The following is a 20,959-nucleotide window of genomic DNA, read 5'->3' on the forward strand; positions in this document are numbered from 1 at the left end:
ACAGGAATAATGTTCTGTAGAATGTCATGTAGACGTGTTTGGACATTATTGGCCTGAGGGAGCTGTCTTTTTTGGGCATGATGAAGTACAGGGAATAGACTTGCTTGCCCTGATGTTGTAGGGGCACAGCCTCTATTGCTCCTTTGAGGAGAAACACATTAACCTCATACAGCAGAAGGTTAATCTGTTTTGAGCTTAGCGACCACCGGCTATGGTGAATTTCTGATAAACCATTGGAATGAAGGGATGAACAATGTTAAATTGGGTAACCCATTGGAAACAAATGACAGGCAACTGGATTAGAACCAGACTGCTTGCATAGCCACATGACGTCTGGATTCCCGCCTACAGCTGGTCTCTTGTTTGGGCCCTCCACTGGTTCACCACAGAACAGCGGATGAGTTTTAAAACACTGCACTTGACCTACAGGACTTTCTACTAATCTCACCAACCCCACTTGTGGAATCCCTTCCACAGAAAGCTGGACAGGAGAATATAGCACATCAGGACAACAGGAATGAAACACCCCAAAATCTCCCCCTGTACATTTGATTCCCCTTGTTCCAAAGCAGCTAAGCGCTCATGACTTGTGCAATCATCTAGAGCAGAGGTTCGTAACCTGTGGCTTGGTGACCCATTGGGGTCTGCGAGGCCTACTTAGGAGGTCCACAAATGTTTTACAAAATTAAATATTAAAATTAATACATGAAAATTAACAAAGTATAAGCAAAGAAAAAATGAAATTATGAAAACATTTTGCGTATTTGTGAATAATAAAACAGAATATTTTATTAGTTGGTGTATACTTGTTTTTGAGGGTCAAAATATAGAAATTGCTTAGGCTGGGGGTCCCCGGCTTCCAATAATGACTCAGCGGGGGTCCCAGATTCCAGTAATGTTTCGGTGTAGGTCCACATAAGTCAAAGTTTTAATTAAGAAGTACTGATGTAGAGGAATCCACGTTGGCTCTCCCTCCTCTACCAAAAAAGTGCCCAACCATGGTATGGACTGGGTATGCTTCGCTGCACACACATCTTATACCTGAAGACATTTCAATGTGTGATACATCAAAAAACAAAAACAAATTATGTTGCAAAAAACAGACACTGGACATGTGAAACTACCTATTTGCATTCATTCTAAACAAGCTGAACTAAACGTATAGATTTTTTTTCAGGCACCTCTGAGATCATTTTATTTCTATTACCTAGACACTAAGTGCTAATGTTGCACTAGAGATGCTGAGAATGTCCTTCTCAGGCTCAAGGCACTGGTTTTAGTAATGCAGAATGAGCATTTCAGGGTCATGATGACAAAAGTAATGGGGTCATAATGACAAAAGCAATAGATATCACAAGGGTCACCTCTCTCTCGCTCTCTGAAATTACATACTGTCTCAATGAAAGAAAATTGATATACTGGTCTTCTCCCTTGCAAGAAGGCATAGAACCCCACATTCTCACATGTTGAACCCTTGCATTCTTTGGTTGGTATTTCAAGTCATGTCTTTGCACTGTGCATATACATGGCGAAGTGGGCTGCAGTTTAGTAGTATATGTAACAGAGAAGCATTATCAGCTCAGTGAACAATTGCCTGCCAGATTTACTATTAGCAAAATAGAAATAAAAACAAACCCAAAGTCCTCCACAGAAAACACTAGGTTGCTAGACAACAGAAGGAGAAACATGGTACAGAAATAAATGATTTGTCAAGTCCATGGATATGCGTCTCCCTACAGCTTTCAGAAAACGACTCACCCAAACCCTCCCAAAACTTTTCTAACTTACCCAGTCTTTCTAAATCTATTCCTAACCTTTATATGCCTACCAACCCTAAAACATCCTTCCCCAATTTCGTATAACCTTCCTCAAACAACTTTCTAGCACTTCATCAACATCATTCTCACCCCCCCCCATCCAACACTTAAACAACATTTTGCAGTATTCACCCCAAAACCACTCTACCCATTTTTCCACGTAGCTGGTCAAATTCTCTGCCGCAAGACTACCCTCCACAACTTACTAAGCCTGTCAACACTACTCACCCCATCCCCCACTCTTTGCACATTTAGAATGATGGCCAAGCACTGCTTCAGGGAAGGGCTAGGTCAGAAAAGGGGGATGAGGCTGCATATATAAACACAGCGAACGGTCAACACGTGGGCACACAAGCAGTATCTAAGGAATAATCACACACTACTATGGGGAGAGGCAACAGTACTCACCTGTGAGACGCTTGCTTGGTATTGGTGAAGCACAGCACCCGGGAGTACTTCAAGGTGACCAGGAGGTGCAGCAGGATCAGGGGCTTCAAGTTAAGGTTGCAGGGCAGATAATATTGCTGCAAGAGACAGACAGGATCAGCCAGTGAGTTGCTAGTGGTACCAGTGCCAGAAAAATGCCCCAGGCCACTACAAACGGCAAAGAAATGATAATCTATAAATGGGCTAAATGCAACCAATCTTTAATCGTCACAGAAACAAAAGGAAAAAAATCTGCTGCTAATTTAAAGAAATTGATATTTATGGATTTGCACACGTGAGAACAATTGCGGACAATTTAACAAAGTAAAAGCAGACTGTATAAATCTTTCAAAACACATCAGTGGATACACTTCATACATCAAGGTCAAAGACAGTGCAATTAAACCACTGCTCAAAAGCCTCAATATCCTGCTTCAAATATATTTTGAATCTTGTTGAAATCCATGTGGGCTTATATAAGCAGCAAACAAGAAAGCACAGAACATAAAAAAAAAAAAAACATACCAAATGCAAAGACTACCGTAATGTGACCCAGAATTGAAAAACAGTGACAAAGACAACTAAAATTGAAAATGGAGCTGCATCCATGTGTGATGTTAGATTTACTAAGCTTTAACACTTGTATTTAACATGTTAAAGTTCCAGTATCCATGGACATGTTTTCCTCCGCTGTTGTTATTGCTACAAAGCAAGTTCTCCCATTATAATAAAGATGGCAACATGGGAGTTCTTGAGTTGGGCTGTGTAGCTTACCAGATGCCTTAGATCATGGATACTCAAAGTATGGCCCATGGGCCGCATGCGGCCCCCTCGACCTTTACATGTGGCCCCCTGGACTACAGGAGTACAGAGTTGCTGTTCACTCGATCGTAAGTAGACAATTGTTTATTTCAAGGTCAACTGGTGTTAAGGAAAGGAAGTAACCAGGGAGCCCTGAGCTTTACTTTAGAAGCAAGTTCATTTTTAAAGATGTCTTGCAGCAAAAGTGTAAAAATATAAGTCACTTCAAAATTCAAAAAGTGTATTAAGTTAACATGCAGTCCATTTCACCTAAGTATAATTTATTGTATCAGTACAATGAGAAGTATTCATTTAATGTGATACTTTTCAAACAAGAATTTAGAAACATAAATTTTCACCTCTACCCTGACAAATACACCAATAGTGATTTAAACAAGTGAGTCAGATGTTATGTGCACTTTCTGAGTTATCTGGGTTACTATTTTAGATAAACAGCATTATAGTTTATTAAATCAAACACAGGAGCAGATTTGTACAATGCAGACCCTGAACCTAGTGTTAAGCAATTGCCTAGGATCACACAATTTGCAAAAGTGGGGAAGCCAAGATTAATCCCAGGTTTTCTAGTTTCATATTGTTCAATTCAGCCACTAGATGTATATCATTTGCTTCGCCTACCAATACTTAACCGCCAGTCCTCCCAACCCTCTTGCCCGACCACCATTCCGCTGGCATTGATGCAGCCCTCGGGCACATCACAGACCAAACTTTTTGACCCCTGGGAAAATGTTTGCGAGTACCCATGCCTTAGATGATCATGAGTTCACCCTTTCTACCAAGGAAGTAAAAAACAGGTAAGTAAAATTCTAAATATGAGCCTATCAGAAGCTTTACTGAAATATTGAGGCTCTTCTGTAGAATTTGCATATTTTGATAAAATAAAAAAATACTATCCTTATAAGTTTGGGGATCTGAATATAGCTCCTTCTTCAACATATAATGTACCCTCACCCATGACCCTTTGTTTAACACACTCATCTATCAACTCATCTAGTTCTCCTCAGCGACCATCTATTCTCAAACGTAATGCTGCTGGTGCCCCGAACAGTCAGCCATTCCAGTACATCAACTACGCAACCTGTCTCTGCTGTGCCCCAACTGGTCAGTTAATCTCCCCAGACTCCAGTGAACCAATCATGGCCACATAGCTCTCACCAAATATATCCCCAATCCTGTCCCAACAGTTAAGAGGCATTACTCTACTCATCTCCAACACATTCCTCTCCAGATTCACGCTGCAGAACACACTTTATAAATTTCCCCTACAAACCATACCGGCCACTTTAATCCGCCCTGTTCTTCCCTCTTTCCTCAAATGTGCTCACATCAACGCTCTGCATTCACAATCACTCATCCGAATTCCATGTGCAATTTCCGTACATATTCCACACCCACACCAAGCAATCCTGAAAGAGATTCCTTTCTTTCATACGCTCTTCACACCCCTGCATAAACACAATCAACTAAGAACAGGGAAAAATGTCTAATTACAGACCTGACCCACAGAAAATCATAACGGTGCAAATACAGATGAGATCTGAAGGTGAAAGATTTCGTACCTCTTGTGTTCATCAAATTGAAACTGAAGAAAACTTCCCAGTGCCCTAGAGGTCATCTGAAGTCTTGTGGATAGCCACTCGACCCACAACAAACACATCCATCAGAGTATTCCCATAAAGTGAAGTCCACACAGTCAGCTGACGAAAGGATGAACCAAGAGCTTTCTGTCCCCCTAAGACAGAGATGCAGCTTTACTGTCCACATGGGAGGGGCGATATATTGATGATATTTTGCTCATATGGCAAGGTTCCAAAGTCTTTCTTCAACAATTCATTCAGTCTCTTAAACCAAATCCTTGTGATATAGATGTAACCTAGCAAATCTCTAACTCTTCAATTGAATATCTTGATCTTTTGATCCTTGTTGAAGATAATAAACTTCAGACAATTTTTTTTCGAAAAACGACATCAGCTAACTCTATTCTCCATGCTACTAGTTGTCATTCACCTAGTACCATTAGAAACATACCAAAAGGAGAATTTAGACGAGCCAGATTTAACTGCACTAATATCTCTGATTTTGATAATACGTCCTCCGACATGATTAAGAGACTTATATCAAGGGGGTATAATAAGGCCCCTTTAGATACCATTAGAGATGAAGTGAGAAATATGGACCGGAATTTACTGTTAAATACACCTAAAAAAACCATCAGGAACGAATCAGTTCGTTTTATCACCACCTTTCATAATGGTCATAATGTTATTCGTAAATCACTCAGAAAATACTGGTTTTTACTTTTGAATAATTCTTCGATTAATCAATTTATTACCAATCATCCTCAAATAGGCTTCAGGAGGGCACCTAACCTTCGGAATAAACTTTGTCCTTCTTTTCTCCAACAAAGACCTTCCACTACTTTTTTACCCGCAAAACCAAAAGGTTTCTTCACTTGTACTAAATGTTCTGTATGCAAATTGGGCCTTTCCAAATCTACATCGGTTAACATCAATAACCATACACACCAGATTTCTGACTTTATTAACTGTGCTAGCACCTATGTCATCTATGCCATTTGGTGTCCATGTAATTTAACCTATATTGGCAGCACGATTCGTCCATTAAAAGCTAGAATCCAGGAACATTTTCGGAACATACAAAAATTGGATATTCAAGCACCACTGGTTGAACATTTTAATAACTATCATTCACAACAATGTACCTTTACCTTCAGTGGTTTACAACGCATCTTACCCTCCCCGCGAGGTGGTAACAGGTCTTTGCGACTACGGCAAGAAGAAAGTCTCCTCATTATCAAATATGATACAGTCAATAAGGGTCTTAACAAAGATCATGAATGGCATTTCTGGCTATTGTAGAAAAAAGGACTAACTTTACATTTACATATTGTTTTATTTCTAGCTTTCTGTAATTGAGTGTATACAAAATAGTTTGCGTTTTAATTTTTATTTCATTGGATGAAAGCTTAACTGAGATTATTGCATGCCCCAATGCTGTTCTTTGAAGTTACTTTTTGTTTTACATCTTTTGCTTTTTTCATCTTCTTTTACTCTTTTTCTGCTTATTTTATTATTATTTGATCACCAAGTTCGTTTTTATACCTACTGGTCTCCTATTCTCCCACTGAAGCTAGAATCTCATTCATTCATTTTCCTTTCTTTTTTATATATTTTTTATTTTACCTCTTTTTCTTCCTTAAATTTAGCCTTTTACTTTCGACTATTTATTTTTCATTTCATCTAAGGTGTTGATGCCTAATGTCTTACATGCCTCAGCATTAGCGTATGTATTGTGATTATATAAGTTGATTTTGTATTGATTATTTCGATCAATAACACTGTTCAAGAATGGCGGCCGCCATTTTCCTTTCTCTTTTTACGTGTTAGAAATAATAATAATCCGGCGTTTCAATTGCAAACCGAACAACGCGAGGCAGTTCTTTCCGGATAAAGCTTTGCTCACAGCAAGCGCGACGCTTAATACGCCCGTTTCTTGCTGCCGTGGTTTCTCGCCATTGATAGTTGGCATTTTTTGACATTCATGTAACTTTTAGGTAAGACGCAGGAACGCCCTTTGCGTTTTATATAGCAACTTTGCTAATTTGACTTAGCGCACTCTTCTAATCTTATAAATACAATTTATTTACAAGATGGTCCCCTCGAGCAAAGGGACCTGTAACATATCGCAAACATGTCTATTAATAACCTGAGAGTTTCGGTATAACTATAACATAATATGTTTCGTATTATTCTTTCCTCTAATATCAGAAATGCTTTAACAATTGTTTAATTTAGTTAATAACAGAATGCGTTTGTTTATTGATTTTTTATTATATTACAATTGTATGCTCACCCTTATGTTATGTTTAGCTTTACTTATATTGTTCCTTAATCGTTGATTCAACTAGCTTTAATGTATTCCTTTATATAATCTTCTTTAGCACGGGTGTATACCTTGTCTTCTTGGGATATCTATATCTTTTTCCAGACTTGAGTACTATATACGCCTATTATTTCCTTGCACACCCTTCTGTAATCCATATTCTTAGCGTGAAATTATTCACTAATGATTGCGCTTCTTTATCGTTGACACTTCTTGCACAATATCGGTGACATCTTTTTGCACAATATCTGGTTCTCTTGTACACACATTGGTGGCTTTTGAAGGCTTTTGATACTATCTCTTTTCTTTTACATATATTTAATTTTTTTAAATAATTCTTTTTAATACCACCAACGAGCGTTGATTCTCTTTCTTTTTCAGCCTTGAGAAAGCCCCGGCTTATAATGCCTGAGGGGGCGAAACACGTGTTGGCTGTTTCTTTCTCTTTTGCGTCATTATATTGGATGTTGCTTTCGCCAAAGGAAACAAAATGACTTTTTGGAACATTTGGAAATAATGTTGGAAAAAAGTAATATAATAAACTTCGAATTTGATAATCTCAAGAACTTTTGAGTGGGACTTTACCTCTTTTAGATATTGCATTTTCTCACTTAGAGGATGCTTGGGTCCCTGTCCTCTGGCCAAGTCCCCCATCTTACAAACAAGGTATTTACACAGGAGAACAGTACTTTGGACCCTCTCCAACCTTGGAGTTTTGCCCTCACATGGGAGAGGAAGAAGCAGGAACGAAGCGACCTACCCAGCTATGAACATTAACTATTCTGCGCCATAAGGCAAGGCCAGCATCCTGCTGGAGAAGCAGACATCGAGTCACCCTGTGTCTTGCATAATCCGACTGCAACCAAACAAGCAGTTCACAATGCTACAAACCTCTCCCTGCCTGTCTGGGCACACACAACCTAGGTCATCAGCCTTCCTTCACCTTTAGTGTGTATGCAGTAAGTATGACGCATGCAATGGTGAATTAATAGCTTGAAAGTAAAGCATTGTGAAAGCCTGGTTTTGAAACTAGTCAGTGCAAATATGACCAATCTGATAGAAGAGATTTGTTTCAGTGCAACTAGGGAAGGAGAGACTATCAGCTTTATCTCATAGTAAGAATGTGAAAAACCACAAGACTGAAGTAACTGTCAGCAATAGACATGTCAGAAAAAGGAGAGAGACACCTCAGCTCAAGACAGCCAGTCTTCACTGTGTGATGTGCACCGACTAGAGAAATCCTAAGCAAGGTATTTCAGGAAGGAGAGAGTTTGATTGTCAAAGTCATTTCTAAGATGCATGTCAGCTATTAAAACGGCAGAATATCATTGATATTATGTCACTCAAAAGACAAAACAATATTGGGTGGTTCACATCTGATCTCAAATGTAAATGGGCAAACACAGGATTAAACAGGGAAAAGAAAAGGTTGGCGAGTCAGTAGTGTGTAGTTGTGTAGGAGACAAGGAAATGTGGGCGTGTTGAAAGTTACCTAATATCCATAGCTGCATAGGGACCAGTTGATATGGGCTTTCAGTGAGAATTTTAAATCCCTCCTCTAATTAGTTTACATCTTAGGGAGTACTGAAAACGTTGTTGTGTTTGTTGTTTAAATTAACCTAGTACTGTGCAGAAGCTTGGACATGCATATTGTGTTTATATTGGTCAGGGATGGTTTATGTAAGTATTTTGGACCACAAACGAGACAAAAACAAATGTTGCTCAGAGTCCCTCACCGACAGCCCCTCCGGTAGGGTATATTTCAATTCTGAGTCCTCTGTTGTCTCTGCAGAGTCAGGGCTCCTGTTGAAGGTGGATGTGAAGAGGCGTGGCAAGTACAAGCCCAGCTTCTGGAGCTTCTCGGGGTTCTGGGTTAGAGTGGCTGAGAAAAGGAGCTTCTGCAGGGGCATCTGAGGAACCCAGGTGCTGAAAGAAAGGAGTGAAGGACAGTTGAAACCATCTGTGCAAAGTAACAATTGGTTATTTATCTGTGCATTGTTATAGTTGTACAACAGCCACCTAAGCAATGGAGCGCTTCACACAAATAAGTATCCTAGAAACCACTCAGTAATAATTCATAAGCGAGTGAAGGTACAGGAAGCTTGAGGGAAAAGTCATCAGGCAAGAGAATAGAATTACTTGGTAATGTCTACAGAAACTAGATGTGTCCTCTGAGCTTTAAAGGTTTGAATGTTGGGTGCAAGCCAAATGTTTTCAGATGAAGATTTCAAGTTTTTAGTGTAAAGCAATAAGTTTTCCTTGATTTTTGGATTTCCAAACTGATCGCTTTTTTATCAATGGGTCCTTAAACAACCCCAAGAAACTTACCTTACCCTACCTTTCAAAAACGCAGTGAGACCTAAATGGACAGCCCTGTTTGTTTCTTGCTTTGAGAGTTGGAGGGAGTATGGAATTATCAGCTAAAGTAAGGGAAAAAGTTTTGCCATGTCATGCCATGTAACCAGAAGGGCCGCTGAGTGTCAGACTCTTTTAGAATGGCAAGGTGAACAATGGCATTTCTTCCACATGTGATGCAGTTTCATAAGCAGTACAACTATTCTGAAGAAAGATTCAGCTACAGACAGTGGGTTTTACTTTCTTGAGCAAGTTAATGTGGCAGGAGTCTCCTTTTGGCTGTTTTTGAGACGAGAGTCTGCTTTGTTACGTGTCGACCAAGTCTGGTCAAAGTGATGGAGATCTCCCTCGTGGAGCATGATGTTGGAGCAAGAAGACTTAATTCTGTTTTTTGAAGAGCTTGTTTTAGTGACAGTTCATCCAATCTCTTTTTTCCTTCTCTAAGACTTCAAATTCTCAATATCCAGATTCAAAAACTCAAAAGGAACACCTAGGTGTCATCTGCATACTGATTAAATTCCCCACTACCACTGTGGACCACTGCTTGTAGTTACTCTACATAGTGGTAGAAATGGCATGGTAATAAAATTGAGGTGCACCACAAAGAAGAGGGGGAAACCTGAGTGGCTACATGTTTCCAATCTGCAATATCGAGGAGAGGAGGAAGGCAAACTGTTGGACTTGGCCCTCTCTGCAGGGTCATCCCCAAACCTTTTGCCTTCACCCTACTGTTTCCTGAACCCGTTTTTGTTGCTATTTAGGATTCTGGGCACTTTACCACTGCTAATCAGTGCCAAAGTGCTTTTGCTCTCCCCTTTACACGTGATAAAATTCGCTTACACCCAATTGGCAGATTTAATTTAGTGTATGTCCCTAGTAAAGTGGCACTAAATGTACCCAGGAACTATAAATGCTACTACTGGGCCTGCAGCACTTGTGCTATTCATGTAAGTAGCCCTTTAAACATGTCTTAGGCCTGCAATTGGAGCTTGTGGGGGGCAGTATTCAACTGCCGTTTCGATCTGGCAAAATAAACCTTTACCAGACGTAAACATTGCTTTTTAATACATGCAATTCTCCACTAGGCCCTAAACAGCCCAACGGGCAGGTCGCAGTGTATTTAAAAAGTTGTGGAAAATTCCATAAATTTTTGTTTTTCACTACTGCAAGGCCTACTTCTTCCATAAGATAACATTTTATTACCTTATTATATATTTCATAAGTGAAAATTATAATTGGTAGCAGGTTCGACTGTCAAGTTTGGCGTCTAAAGAAATATAACTTAAACCTTTTGTTAATGGTAAAGCCAGATTTTAAGACACAATTCTGAAAATACCACTTTAAAAAAGTTGGCATTGTCTTGTTCCAAACATTTGGTGCCTGCATCTGTATTCTGGGTCAAATATCTATCTGTAGCTGGCAGTTAGTCTGTGTGTATTTCTCCTAGACAGTGAGACAAAGGGAGATTAGATGTTGGCAGGATGGGCCAATCTCTTACTTGATAGGGGAGAAGCTATTACCTACCACACCCATACATCACATAGACTCTGCTTTAACACACTCACAAAGGGTTTCACACTAGTCTTTTGTGCCCACAGACAAGCTAGGGCCAGGGCAGGGAGGCAGGAAATTTCAAACTCCTCTAGTATGGGAACCATTAAAACCTTCTCCAACTTCAAAGCTGGCATCAGGTATACATATTGGACCCTCAGACCCATCTCTTCAGTACATATCTGGACATGTGAACTACTGAGGAAGGACTGTTTTGTTGCTCTGCTGCTAGAATGACGGCTGCTCTGCTGCGTGAGAGAAAAGGACTGGAGGTGCAACTTTAACCCAGGACCACCAGAGTGATTCCATGGGCTAGCTGGCTGGTCTCCTGATGAAAGCCTGAGGGACAGAAAAGGCTCCAACCATCTTGAACCTGCCACCTGGACTCTGTCTGCTGTGAGCCTTGCTCCCCAGATACTACCACCCCAGGCCTGGAAGTGGGCCTGACAGTGCTCTAACAGCTTAGCTGTGGTCCTTTCGGCAGAACCGATGCAGCGCAACATCTCCTCGCAGCTCAACATCGGTACCGCTACTGTGCGACACATTTCAGACACAGGACCTCGCATCACAGCCCACAGCTCTTCCAAACTGCCGCTGCACGACGCATCCCAGATGCAGGACTTCACATCACAAGCCTTCGTCAACTGCAATCTCATGACGTTGTCGCAGGACCTTGCATCACAATCCTAGTTGACTGCATTACTGGAATTGCTACTGTACGATGCATGTCAGACACAGGACCTCGCATTGCAGCCTCTTCTGAACCACTGCTGCACAACTCGTACCAGTCCGCAGTTAGGATTTGTAAAGAAATGGCTCCCTGGTGCAGTTACCCCCCACTTTTTTGCCTGATACTGATGCTGACTTGACTGAGAAGTGTGCTGGGACCCTGCTAACCAGGCCCCAGCACCAGTGTTCTTTCACCTAAAATGTACAGTTGTCTCCACAATTGGCACAACCCTGGCACCCAGGTAAGTCCCTTGTAACTGGTACCAAGGGCCCTGATGCCAGGGAAGGTCTCTAAGGGCTGCAGCATGTCTTATGCCACCCTAGGGACCCCTCACTCAGCACAGACACACTGCTTGCCAGCTTGTGTGTGCTGGTGTGGAGAAAATGACTAAGTCGACATGGCACTCCCCTCAGGGTGCCATGCCAACCTCACACTGCCTGTGGCATAGGTAAGTCACCCCTCTAGCAGGCCTTACAGCCCTAAGGCAGGGTGCACTATACCACAGGTGAGGGCATAGATGCATGAGCACTATGCCCCTACAGTGTCTAAACAAAACCTTAGACATTGTAAGTGCAGGGTAGCCATAAGAATATATGGTCTGGGAGTCTGTCAAAAACGAACTCCACAGCTCCATAATGGCTACACTGAATACTGGGAAGTTTAGTATCAAACTTCTCAGAATAATAAACCCACACTGATGCCAGTGTTGGATTTATAAAAAAATGCACACAGAGGGCATCTTAGAGATGTCCCCTGTATTTTACCCAATTGTTCAGTGCAGGACTGACTGGTTTGTGCCAGCCTGCTGCTGAGAGACGAGTGTCTGACCTCATGCGGTGAGAGCCTTTGTGCTCTCTGAGGACAGAAACAAAGCCTGCTCTGGGTGGAGGTGCTTCACACCTCCCCCCTGCAGGAACTGTAACACCTAGCAGTGAGCTTCAAAGGCTCAAGCTTCGTGTTACAATGCCCCAGGGCACTCCAGCAAGTGGAGATGCCCGCCCCCTGGACACAGCCCCCACTTTTGGCGGCAAGTCCAGGAGAGATAATGAGAAAAACAAGGAGGAGTCACTGGCCAGTCAGGACAGCCCCTAAGGTGTCCTGAGCTGAGGTGACTCTGACTTTTAGAAATCCTCCATCTTGTAGAAGGAGGATTCCCCCAATAGGGATAGGAATGTGACCCCCTCCCCTTGGGAGGAGGCACAAAGAGGGTGTACCCACCCTCAGGGCTAGTAGCCATTGGCTACTAACCCCCCAGACCTAAACACGCCCTTAAATTTAGTATTTAAGGGCTCCCCTGAACCTAAGAATTCAGATTCCTGAAACTACAAGAAGAAGAAGACTGCTGAGCTGAAAAACCCCTGCAGAGGAAGAACAGAAGACACCAACTGCTTTGGCCCCAGACTTACCGGCCTGTCTCCTGCCTTCCAAAGAAACCTGCTCCAGCGACGCTTTCCAAGGGACCAGCGACCTCTGAATCCTCTGAGGACTGCCCTGCTTCAAGAAAGACAAGAAACTCCCGAGGACAGCGGCACTGCTCCAAAAGAACTGCAACTTTGTTTCAAGGAGCAGATTTAAAGACCCCTGCAACTCCCCGCAAGAAGCGTGAGACTTGCAACACTGCACCCGGCGACCCCGACTCGACTGGTGGAGAACCAACACCTCAGGGAGGACCCTCCGGCGACTCCGAGTCCGTGAGTAACCAAAGTTGTCCCCCCTGAGCCCCCACAGCGACGCCTGCAGAGGGAATCCCGAGGCTCCCCCTGACCGCGACTGCCTGAACTCCATTTCCTGACGGCTGGAAAAGACCCTGCACCCGCAGCCCCCAGCACCTAAAGGAACGGAACTCCTGTGCAGGAGTGACCCCCAGGAAGCCCTCTCCCTTGTCCAGGTGGTGGCTAACCCGAGGAGCCCCCTCCTTGCCTGCCTGCAACGCTGAAGAGATCCCTTGGTCTCTCATTGATTTACATTGAAAACCCGACGCTTGTTTCTACACTGCACCCGGCCGCCCCAGTGCCGCTGAGGGTGTACTTTTTGTGTGAACTTGTGTCCCCCCCCGGTGCCCTACAAAACCCCCCTGGTCTCCCTCTGAAGACGCGGGTACTTACCTGCTGGCAGACCGGAACCGGGGCACCCCCTTCTCTCCATTGAAGCCTATGTGTTTTGGGCACCTCTTTGACCTCTGCACCTGACCGGCCCTGAGCTGCTGGTGTGGTAACTTTGGGGTCGCTCTGAACCCCCAACGGTGGGCTACCTTGGACCCAAACCTGAGACTTGTAAGTGATTTACTTACCTGACAAAACTAACAAAAACTTACCTCCCCCAGGAACTGTGAAAATTGCACTAAGTGTCCACTTTTAAAACAGCTTATTGTGTTTTATGTAAAAAGTATACATGCTAATGTAATGATTCAAAGTTCCTAAAGTACTTACCTGCAATACCTTTCAAATGAGATATTACATGTAGAATTTGAACCTGTGGTTCTTAAAATAAACTAAGAAAATATATTTTTCTATAACAAAACCTATTGGCTGGATTTGTCTCTGAGTGTGTGTTCCTCATTTATTGCCTGTATGTATGTACAACAAATGCTTAACACTACTCCTTTGATAAGCCTACTGCTCGACCACACTACCACAAAATAGAGCATTAGTATTATCTCTTTTTGCCACTATCTTACCTCTAAGGGGAACCCTTGGACTCTATGCATACTATTCCTTACTTTGAAATAGTGCATACAGAGCCAACTTCTTACAGGATTTAATTAACTTTATTCAGTGGGCCTAACTGGGTCCCAGTAGTCAGCCCAGGCTCCACTGCGGTCGGCTTAAACTTGTGACTTCGTCTTTGTCCTGTGTGACCAGATCTCCCAGTTCTCGCTTTGTGCTTTTTGGCACTATTTTCACCTAAATCTTTAAACATGCATATCTACAGTTCTACTGATTGAATTTTTGTTGTTTTGGTTTAAAATAATGTATTACATTTTACTAAATTTTTCCAAATTGGTGTGGAATTATTCATGTGGTGTGTTTTCACGTTATTGCTGTTTGTAGTGATGCATATATACTTTACACATTGCATCAAAGTTTAGCCTGACTGCTTTTGTGCCAAGCTACCAGAGGGCTCAGCACAGGTTAATGTGGAATTGCTTGTGACTTCAACTTGACAGAAACTGTGATTGCTGCTTGATCAGAACTACCCCCCATCCCCCTCGCCACCACCAGTAAGCCAATTTTCTACAAAAAATATTTCAGGATTTCACTGGTACAGGCTATCGACCAGGAGTTCGTTTTGAAGTAAAAAAGTGATGATGTTAAGTTTCAAGTAGAAAGGGTATGATCTAACCATGTGCTAGAAAAATAGGAAAGCCTTCCTTGAGTAAAGTATTACCAATATGGAGGAGAAGTGGCAAACGGACTAGTGTATCTGGCTTCTTTCTGAACTCTTCAGCTCAGGCATAGAGAATTACTTCATCATAAATCGTTATTTCGGCACAAAAGGCCGTAAAAAGCACATAAAAAATTAAATACATAAAATCTTATTAAAAAAATACAATCAATCAGGACTTTACAAATCCTCTAAAAATTATTTAAATACAATCTTTTGCATCATTAAAATCACTGCAAGGGTCAGTAAACAATTGACCTAATTAGTATCCCGATTCTTAAAAAACGCGGTTTACATAAATCAGTACAAGTTTATTTCCCCAACGCAGCGCCACTTGGTAGTCCACAATCCCTAGAGATCGGCAAATAGGCCGCAGCCAACGGCGTCTTATTGTCACGATAGCATGGGCAAACACTGATGATGTGGTTCATGGTCTCTGAGACCGATTCACATTCAGGGAACAAAGCAGATATATGTCCATCATACCATAAGCTACGAGAGGTATTCAATGGCAGGCTGCCATACCTAAATCTCAGATAAAGGCTTTTTGGCAGAGGGGGAGTTACGATATCTAAAAAATGCTCAAGCATCGGAGCAATTTTAACCTCTAAAAATCTTTCTATTAAAATGACCCAGATTAACCCTGGAGGTTTGAGGCTCTAAAGTAAAATTCCAGTATGCCGACTTTACAGCCTGGCTGCCCACTTACAAATCCACTCAGGATTCTCCTACAGTGCACCCAAATTCAGTTTTTTACACCAGGTTTATATTAACCTCAGTCAGGGTACTTTTAAAGTGCAATCAAATCTTATTAAGTTGCTTAGACAATATCTATACACAATCAATTCAGGAGTAGTCCAAATTTGAACCAAATAAAGGAGGAGTTTCAACTCAATAAGATCTGACACCCCATTGATATCTAAATCTAAGCGCAATGGGATAAATGGTGTGCTGGCAGGAACAGCCAGTAGGGCCCTAATGAAATTATTTTCAGACACTTCTAGCCTATATGTGTTGGCGTATCCCCACATTTTGGTGCCATATATGGCGCTTTCAAAGCCTTGGCATGATAGGCCTTGAGAGCAGGTGAGATCTGTCGAGTAAAGGACGCTCTGAAAAAATGCAAGATTGCATGATTAGACCTACACGTCAACATAAGGTAACTCTTTGCAATTTGAGAATCCCACTTGAACTTATCTGTCGAGGTGATTCTCAGATAATTAAAACACAACACCCTGTTGCGATTTTCATTGCCCACCTTCATGCGGTTAGATCTAGGGGGGTTCTAGCCAAGACACATGTATTAGTTTTTCAGCAGTTTATCTCCAGGCTCCTGTCTTTGCAAAATGCCATAAACTTGGTCAGTACTTTTTGGAGGCCCACAGGTCATTCAAAGATTAGCATCTACAAAGAGAAGAATCTGGATGTTGTCCCCATTCAAAGAGGAGGAATAGTTAACACACTGCCTCAGAATTTCAGCTACATCGTTTATACAAAGGGAAAATAAAGTGGGGGTGAGTACGCAGCCTTGGCACACTCCACGACAGATTGGAATCCTAGATGTCATTTCCCTGTGCTCCCCACACCGTACTTGAGCATAATTCCCAAGGTGTAACCTAACCAAAATATTCACAAGCTCACTGGGAACACCCATATTCCTCAATACCCTCCACAGGTTACCATGTGGGATCAAATCAAAGGCAGCTCGGAGATCAACAAAAGCTACACAACTTCTGCTGACATAAAAAAAAACTGCTTCCAGTATAAAAGAGAGAACCTAAACACTTGGTTGGTTTTACAATTACTTCATTCTGGTATCTTCTCCGACTACTTCTGTGTATCCAGGGATTTAAAGCTTTGTTGCTTTAGCCATTTTTTCACCACCTTACAAACAAGACCACTTGAACAAATATCCTTTGATCTACAAGAGGTATTATTTGTATTGGATTTTAGAGGAAGATTTATAAGTTGATGATGACACGAGCTTTTTCTTTGTAACTGATGGTATATTTTCAGATTAGAAGTGGCCAGGAGCCCATTTACAAAGTTATTGTGAAATCTTTATGTTAGGCGTCTAGTGTATTTGCTTTATAGTGGGCTGGATATAACATCATCTGTAAAACTCGTGAAGCAAGGTGGATTGTTTCTGAGCAGATGACGTCTAACATGCAACGGAATATACAATCTACTTACATGAGTGAGAAGTAGTGTAGCATCATCTACATGAGAGTGATGTTCACGTGCACTATAAAGCATACGATTTGGTCAGATGGGTTGTATTATATGTATTTAGAGGATTTCTAACACACCAGACATGCTTCCCTGTAGTGGCTGCAGAGTAATGAAAGTAAGAAAATGAGCCCACAGCGGCATATGGAAAGGGCACAGAGTCCTACCGAATGTGAGGTGAAGCCTTCTAATCAGTATTGCTCTAGTGCTGCTCTTCTCAATACCAGAAATCAGGTGAATGTCTGTCTGAAGTCACCAGGAGTATTCAGACCAGCAGATGGTTGAGCTCTCATGGGGTTGAAATCATGGGATTCAAGTACTTCCAGAGGCAGTAATGATAGCATGTTTAATTTCCTTATGAGGGAAGGACCAGGGGAGTGGTAGGAAAATGGGTACTATCTACTACAAAAAAGAAGGGGTGTAGGAGGAAGAAAGGAGATGTTTAGGGGGGATAGGATACTAAAAATACCCACCCACAAAACAGTAAGCACATTGATATTCACATACTACACTTCTAAAGTTAGATCCAGAAAGTGGCAGTAGTAAATATGCTCTGGCCCAGCCTTACAGTAAGTCAAGCACCAGACAGCAGCACTCACAGGTAACTGTAACACAAATAGTGCAGACGGGGACCAAAAATAGCAACTTACAAGAAAGAATGTTGAATAAAATTAAATGTGCATTTTTTGTGCACACAATACATTATTTTTGCTACCAATGAAGTTTTGCTTGAAGCAGGTTATAATTCTGGTGTGTTCCTCCAGTTGTGGTGATATATCTCCTCGGGGGAGAAGAGAGAGAAAAAGAGGGAGAGAAACAGAGAGCAAGAGAGAGAGGGAGCAGGAGAAGGGGAGAAGGAGAGGGATGAGGGGAGAGGAGGAGGGGGAGAGGAAGCGGGTGTATTTCTACATATGGACTTCCATTCTTTCCTCTATGAGGAGTCATCCCTCCTTTGCTACTTCCATAAAAAGTACTCAAAGCCCTAACTTTTCCAGCGTTGTGTTCCATCTTTAACTTGCTATGGATGTCTTCATAATGACTGATTATTCTACACTGGAGCAAGAGCATATCTTGGAATCTGCATATATGTTATATGTACATAGCTAGTCTGTCAGTATGATTTCTCCTGATCAGGTCCTTTTATGTAGAGAAACTACAGCAGGGCTTGAAAAAACCACTAGACCACTCGAATTGGCGAGTAGGTCGAGCTATTTTTAATACTTACTCATCCCTTCTGGCAAGCTGACACTGGACATGTATTCTATTCAGTTGAAAAGGGGGGGGGGCAATAAAAGATTTCTTTAAATATTATTCTTATGTCACATTTGCTCTGTGTTCACATACAGAGGTCAAAAGTCAGTTTTTCTGCAGAGTTCCAGGACTTTGTAAGGTGAACTGTGTGACCTGCTGCTTAGAATGTAAAATAAAAGGATATAGGGTGTCAGGTTTTTCCTAACACACAACATTTAAATGACTAAGTCAACTGTGAAAGCATTTCAAAATATATTTCGGTAGTTGTGAAAGCCTTTTTTATATTTCTGTGTGATGAGAACATATTTTGAAAGGATGAAAACAAATCAAAATACTTTACATGTTAATGTGCAAAGGATATGTTTTCTGAAACCAAATGTTCACAGATTGTTAATACACTATATAGTTTTATCACTAAAGCTGCAAGTTAGTGGAGATGTTTTTGGACATTTCTTTGAAAGTTACTGTGTGTAGATGACAATATGTTACTATATCATGGTTTAGTAATATATTTATTAAAATGGAGTGTTTAAACAAACTGAGAAACACTCCTGCCCTGATGGCAATGTTGTTAGTAAACTAAAAGAAGCCCTAGGTTATGTGGGCTAGATTCCTGTGATGCATGCAGCAAACTTTAGTCTACCCAAACACACAAAATAAGTTTTTATGTACTGCAGAAATGCTGAGCTCACATATTTGAAGGTGCAATCATATGTGAGAATTAAGAAAATGATGACTCAGTACACTATTTGCCAAGGATCACACAATCTGAGACCCGTTTACGGATCAAGTACATTACAGTTAGGTCGAGTAGATTATTTAAATTACTCAACCTGCAGGTCTAGTACAATTTTGTATGATTTTTCGAGCCCTGTACAACAGCTAATGAGCATGTCAATGTGAGCCCCACTGTACAATAATACTGATTTGTATTTATTTTATTCCGCATTCTCCATAAACTGCAGGAAGCTATGCACAGTGCTCTGTTGCCTAGTTGGGTCAGCTTTGTGTTACATTAAATCATGAAATAAAATAATTAAATAGGTCACACTGCAGCAATTACAGAGGGTGAGAAGCATGAAGAGTTGTCATATTAGGTGCATGGGCTATGCCATTTATTCATGTATACTTTTATTTGGTAACGTGCTACTTTCAGGCACCTTCAAAGTGCTGAGAAGTGTGTGAGGGAGTATAGGAGTCAAGTCAAAGTTAGGAAACATAAATGTGGGTAAACGTACAATGTTTATAGTTGGTGCTATTATACTTCTTGTTGCATCAAGTACTTGAGGAGATTTTTCTGCTGAACAGCCAAGAGACGGAGGTTCTGCAGTTGATCATGACATTATGATAGAAAATGGACACAGGTGAAAGAACATAAGAATTGGGTGACAGGTAAAATAATTGAGGGCTCAGATGCCAAATGAATAATAAAGATGCTAGAATCTTTGATTTATTTCACCAGATGAGAAGAGTTGCTCAACTGAATACACAACTGAATACTTTGGTCCCAACCTGCTGAACAAGCAGTCCAGCTGTTTAGAGAGAAAGAGGTATGATTCAGCAGTGGCTCATAGCTCCACGCCATTAGATAGTAAGTGTGAAAAGGCACACGTCCAACACAGAGCACAAAATGGCTGTGATGTGGTGGAGAGTCAGTCAAGATGGCATCCTCATCAAGAACTACATCATTATCAAAACAGCAGATTAGAACCTAATTGTGCGACTGATGCCAGGAGGACTGTTGGAGAGACGGCTGTTTGGGTTCCAATGGGCATTAGGGCGTTCTTAGAAGATGGAACCTGTGAGAGTTGCCTTCATCTAGTCCCCTCTTTGGAAGCTGTAAATAAATAATCCCCACGGCCCACAAAACTGTCCCCCCTAATGTAAAATGTCCATTTCAGACAGACTTTCTTGAAAAGCAAACTCCACTCACATAGAAACACCCCCTAAACTTTAATGTACTGTGTTTAATGTAAAAGTTGTAAAAGTCTTGAAATAACCAATTCCCAAGTCAAGCACTGGTTTTCTATAAATGATGTTGGTTGGCACGGTTTCATAAAATATCACATTCCTCCTTCAAGTGTTTGGCTGCTAATTAAATATAAATGCTGGCATAAATGTTTGCTGAATCTTAATCAAGCAGCTATTGTGGCAGCCACCATGAGTTTACCTTGCTGCTGTAATGGGTCCTGGTTCCTTCCTGGTGAAGAGGTTGCTGGGATCATCCCCCTCCTCTTGTCGATAAACAGCCTTTATCACACGATGCAGCCAATCCTGGCTCATGCTGTCTATCATGCGGTCAGCCTCATCGATGACCTGTGAGGATACATGCAGCAAACAAATCCTGTGGGGTTAAAACTGCCCACCAGAGAACATGAACAACATATGAAAGAAAACTGGCTGCACATGGCAACATGATTACTTCACAATCCAATGACAACATGCACTGGAAAAGCCAATAGCTCTAGCGTAGGCCGCCAGCCTTTTGGCA

The 20,959-nt window shown here is 41.6% G+C and overlaps 1 protein-coding gene across 2 annotated transcripts in view; it reads right to left on the minus strand.

Annotated features, from left to right (window-relative positions):
* The window catches only part of DDX51 (DEAD-box helicase 51), a 91,830-nt gene that overhangs the window by 16,850 nt on the left and 54,021 nt on the right, over positions 1-20,959 (minus strand). For both annotated transcript variants that reach the window (XM_069215170.1, XM_069215169.1), the window contains exons 8-10: positions 20,639-20,784; positions 8,705-8,894; positions 2,226-2,341 (exon numbers count right to left, since the gene is read on the minus strand). In XM_069215170.1, the coding sequence (XP_069071271.1) occupies positions 2,226-2,341; positions 8,705-8,894; positions 20,639-20,784 (452 nt within the window). The remainder of the gene's footprint in view (positions 1-2,225; positions 2,342-8,704; positions 8,895-20,638; positions 20,785-20,959) is intronic.

Source organism: Pleurodeles waltl, chromosome 11 (assembly GCF_031143425.1).
Source record: "Pleurodeles waltl isolate 20211129_DDA chromosome 11, aPleWal1.hap1.20221129, whole genome shotgun sequence".
NCBI classification, from domain to species: domain Eukaryota; kingdom Metazoa; phylum Chordata; class Amphibia; order Caudata; family Salamandridae; genus Pleurodeles; species Pleurodeles waltl.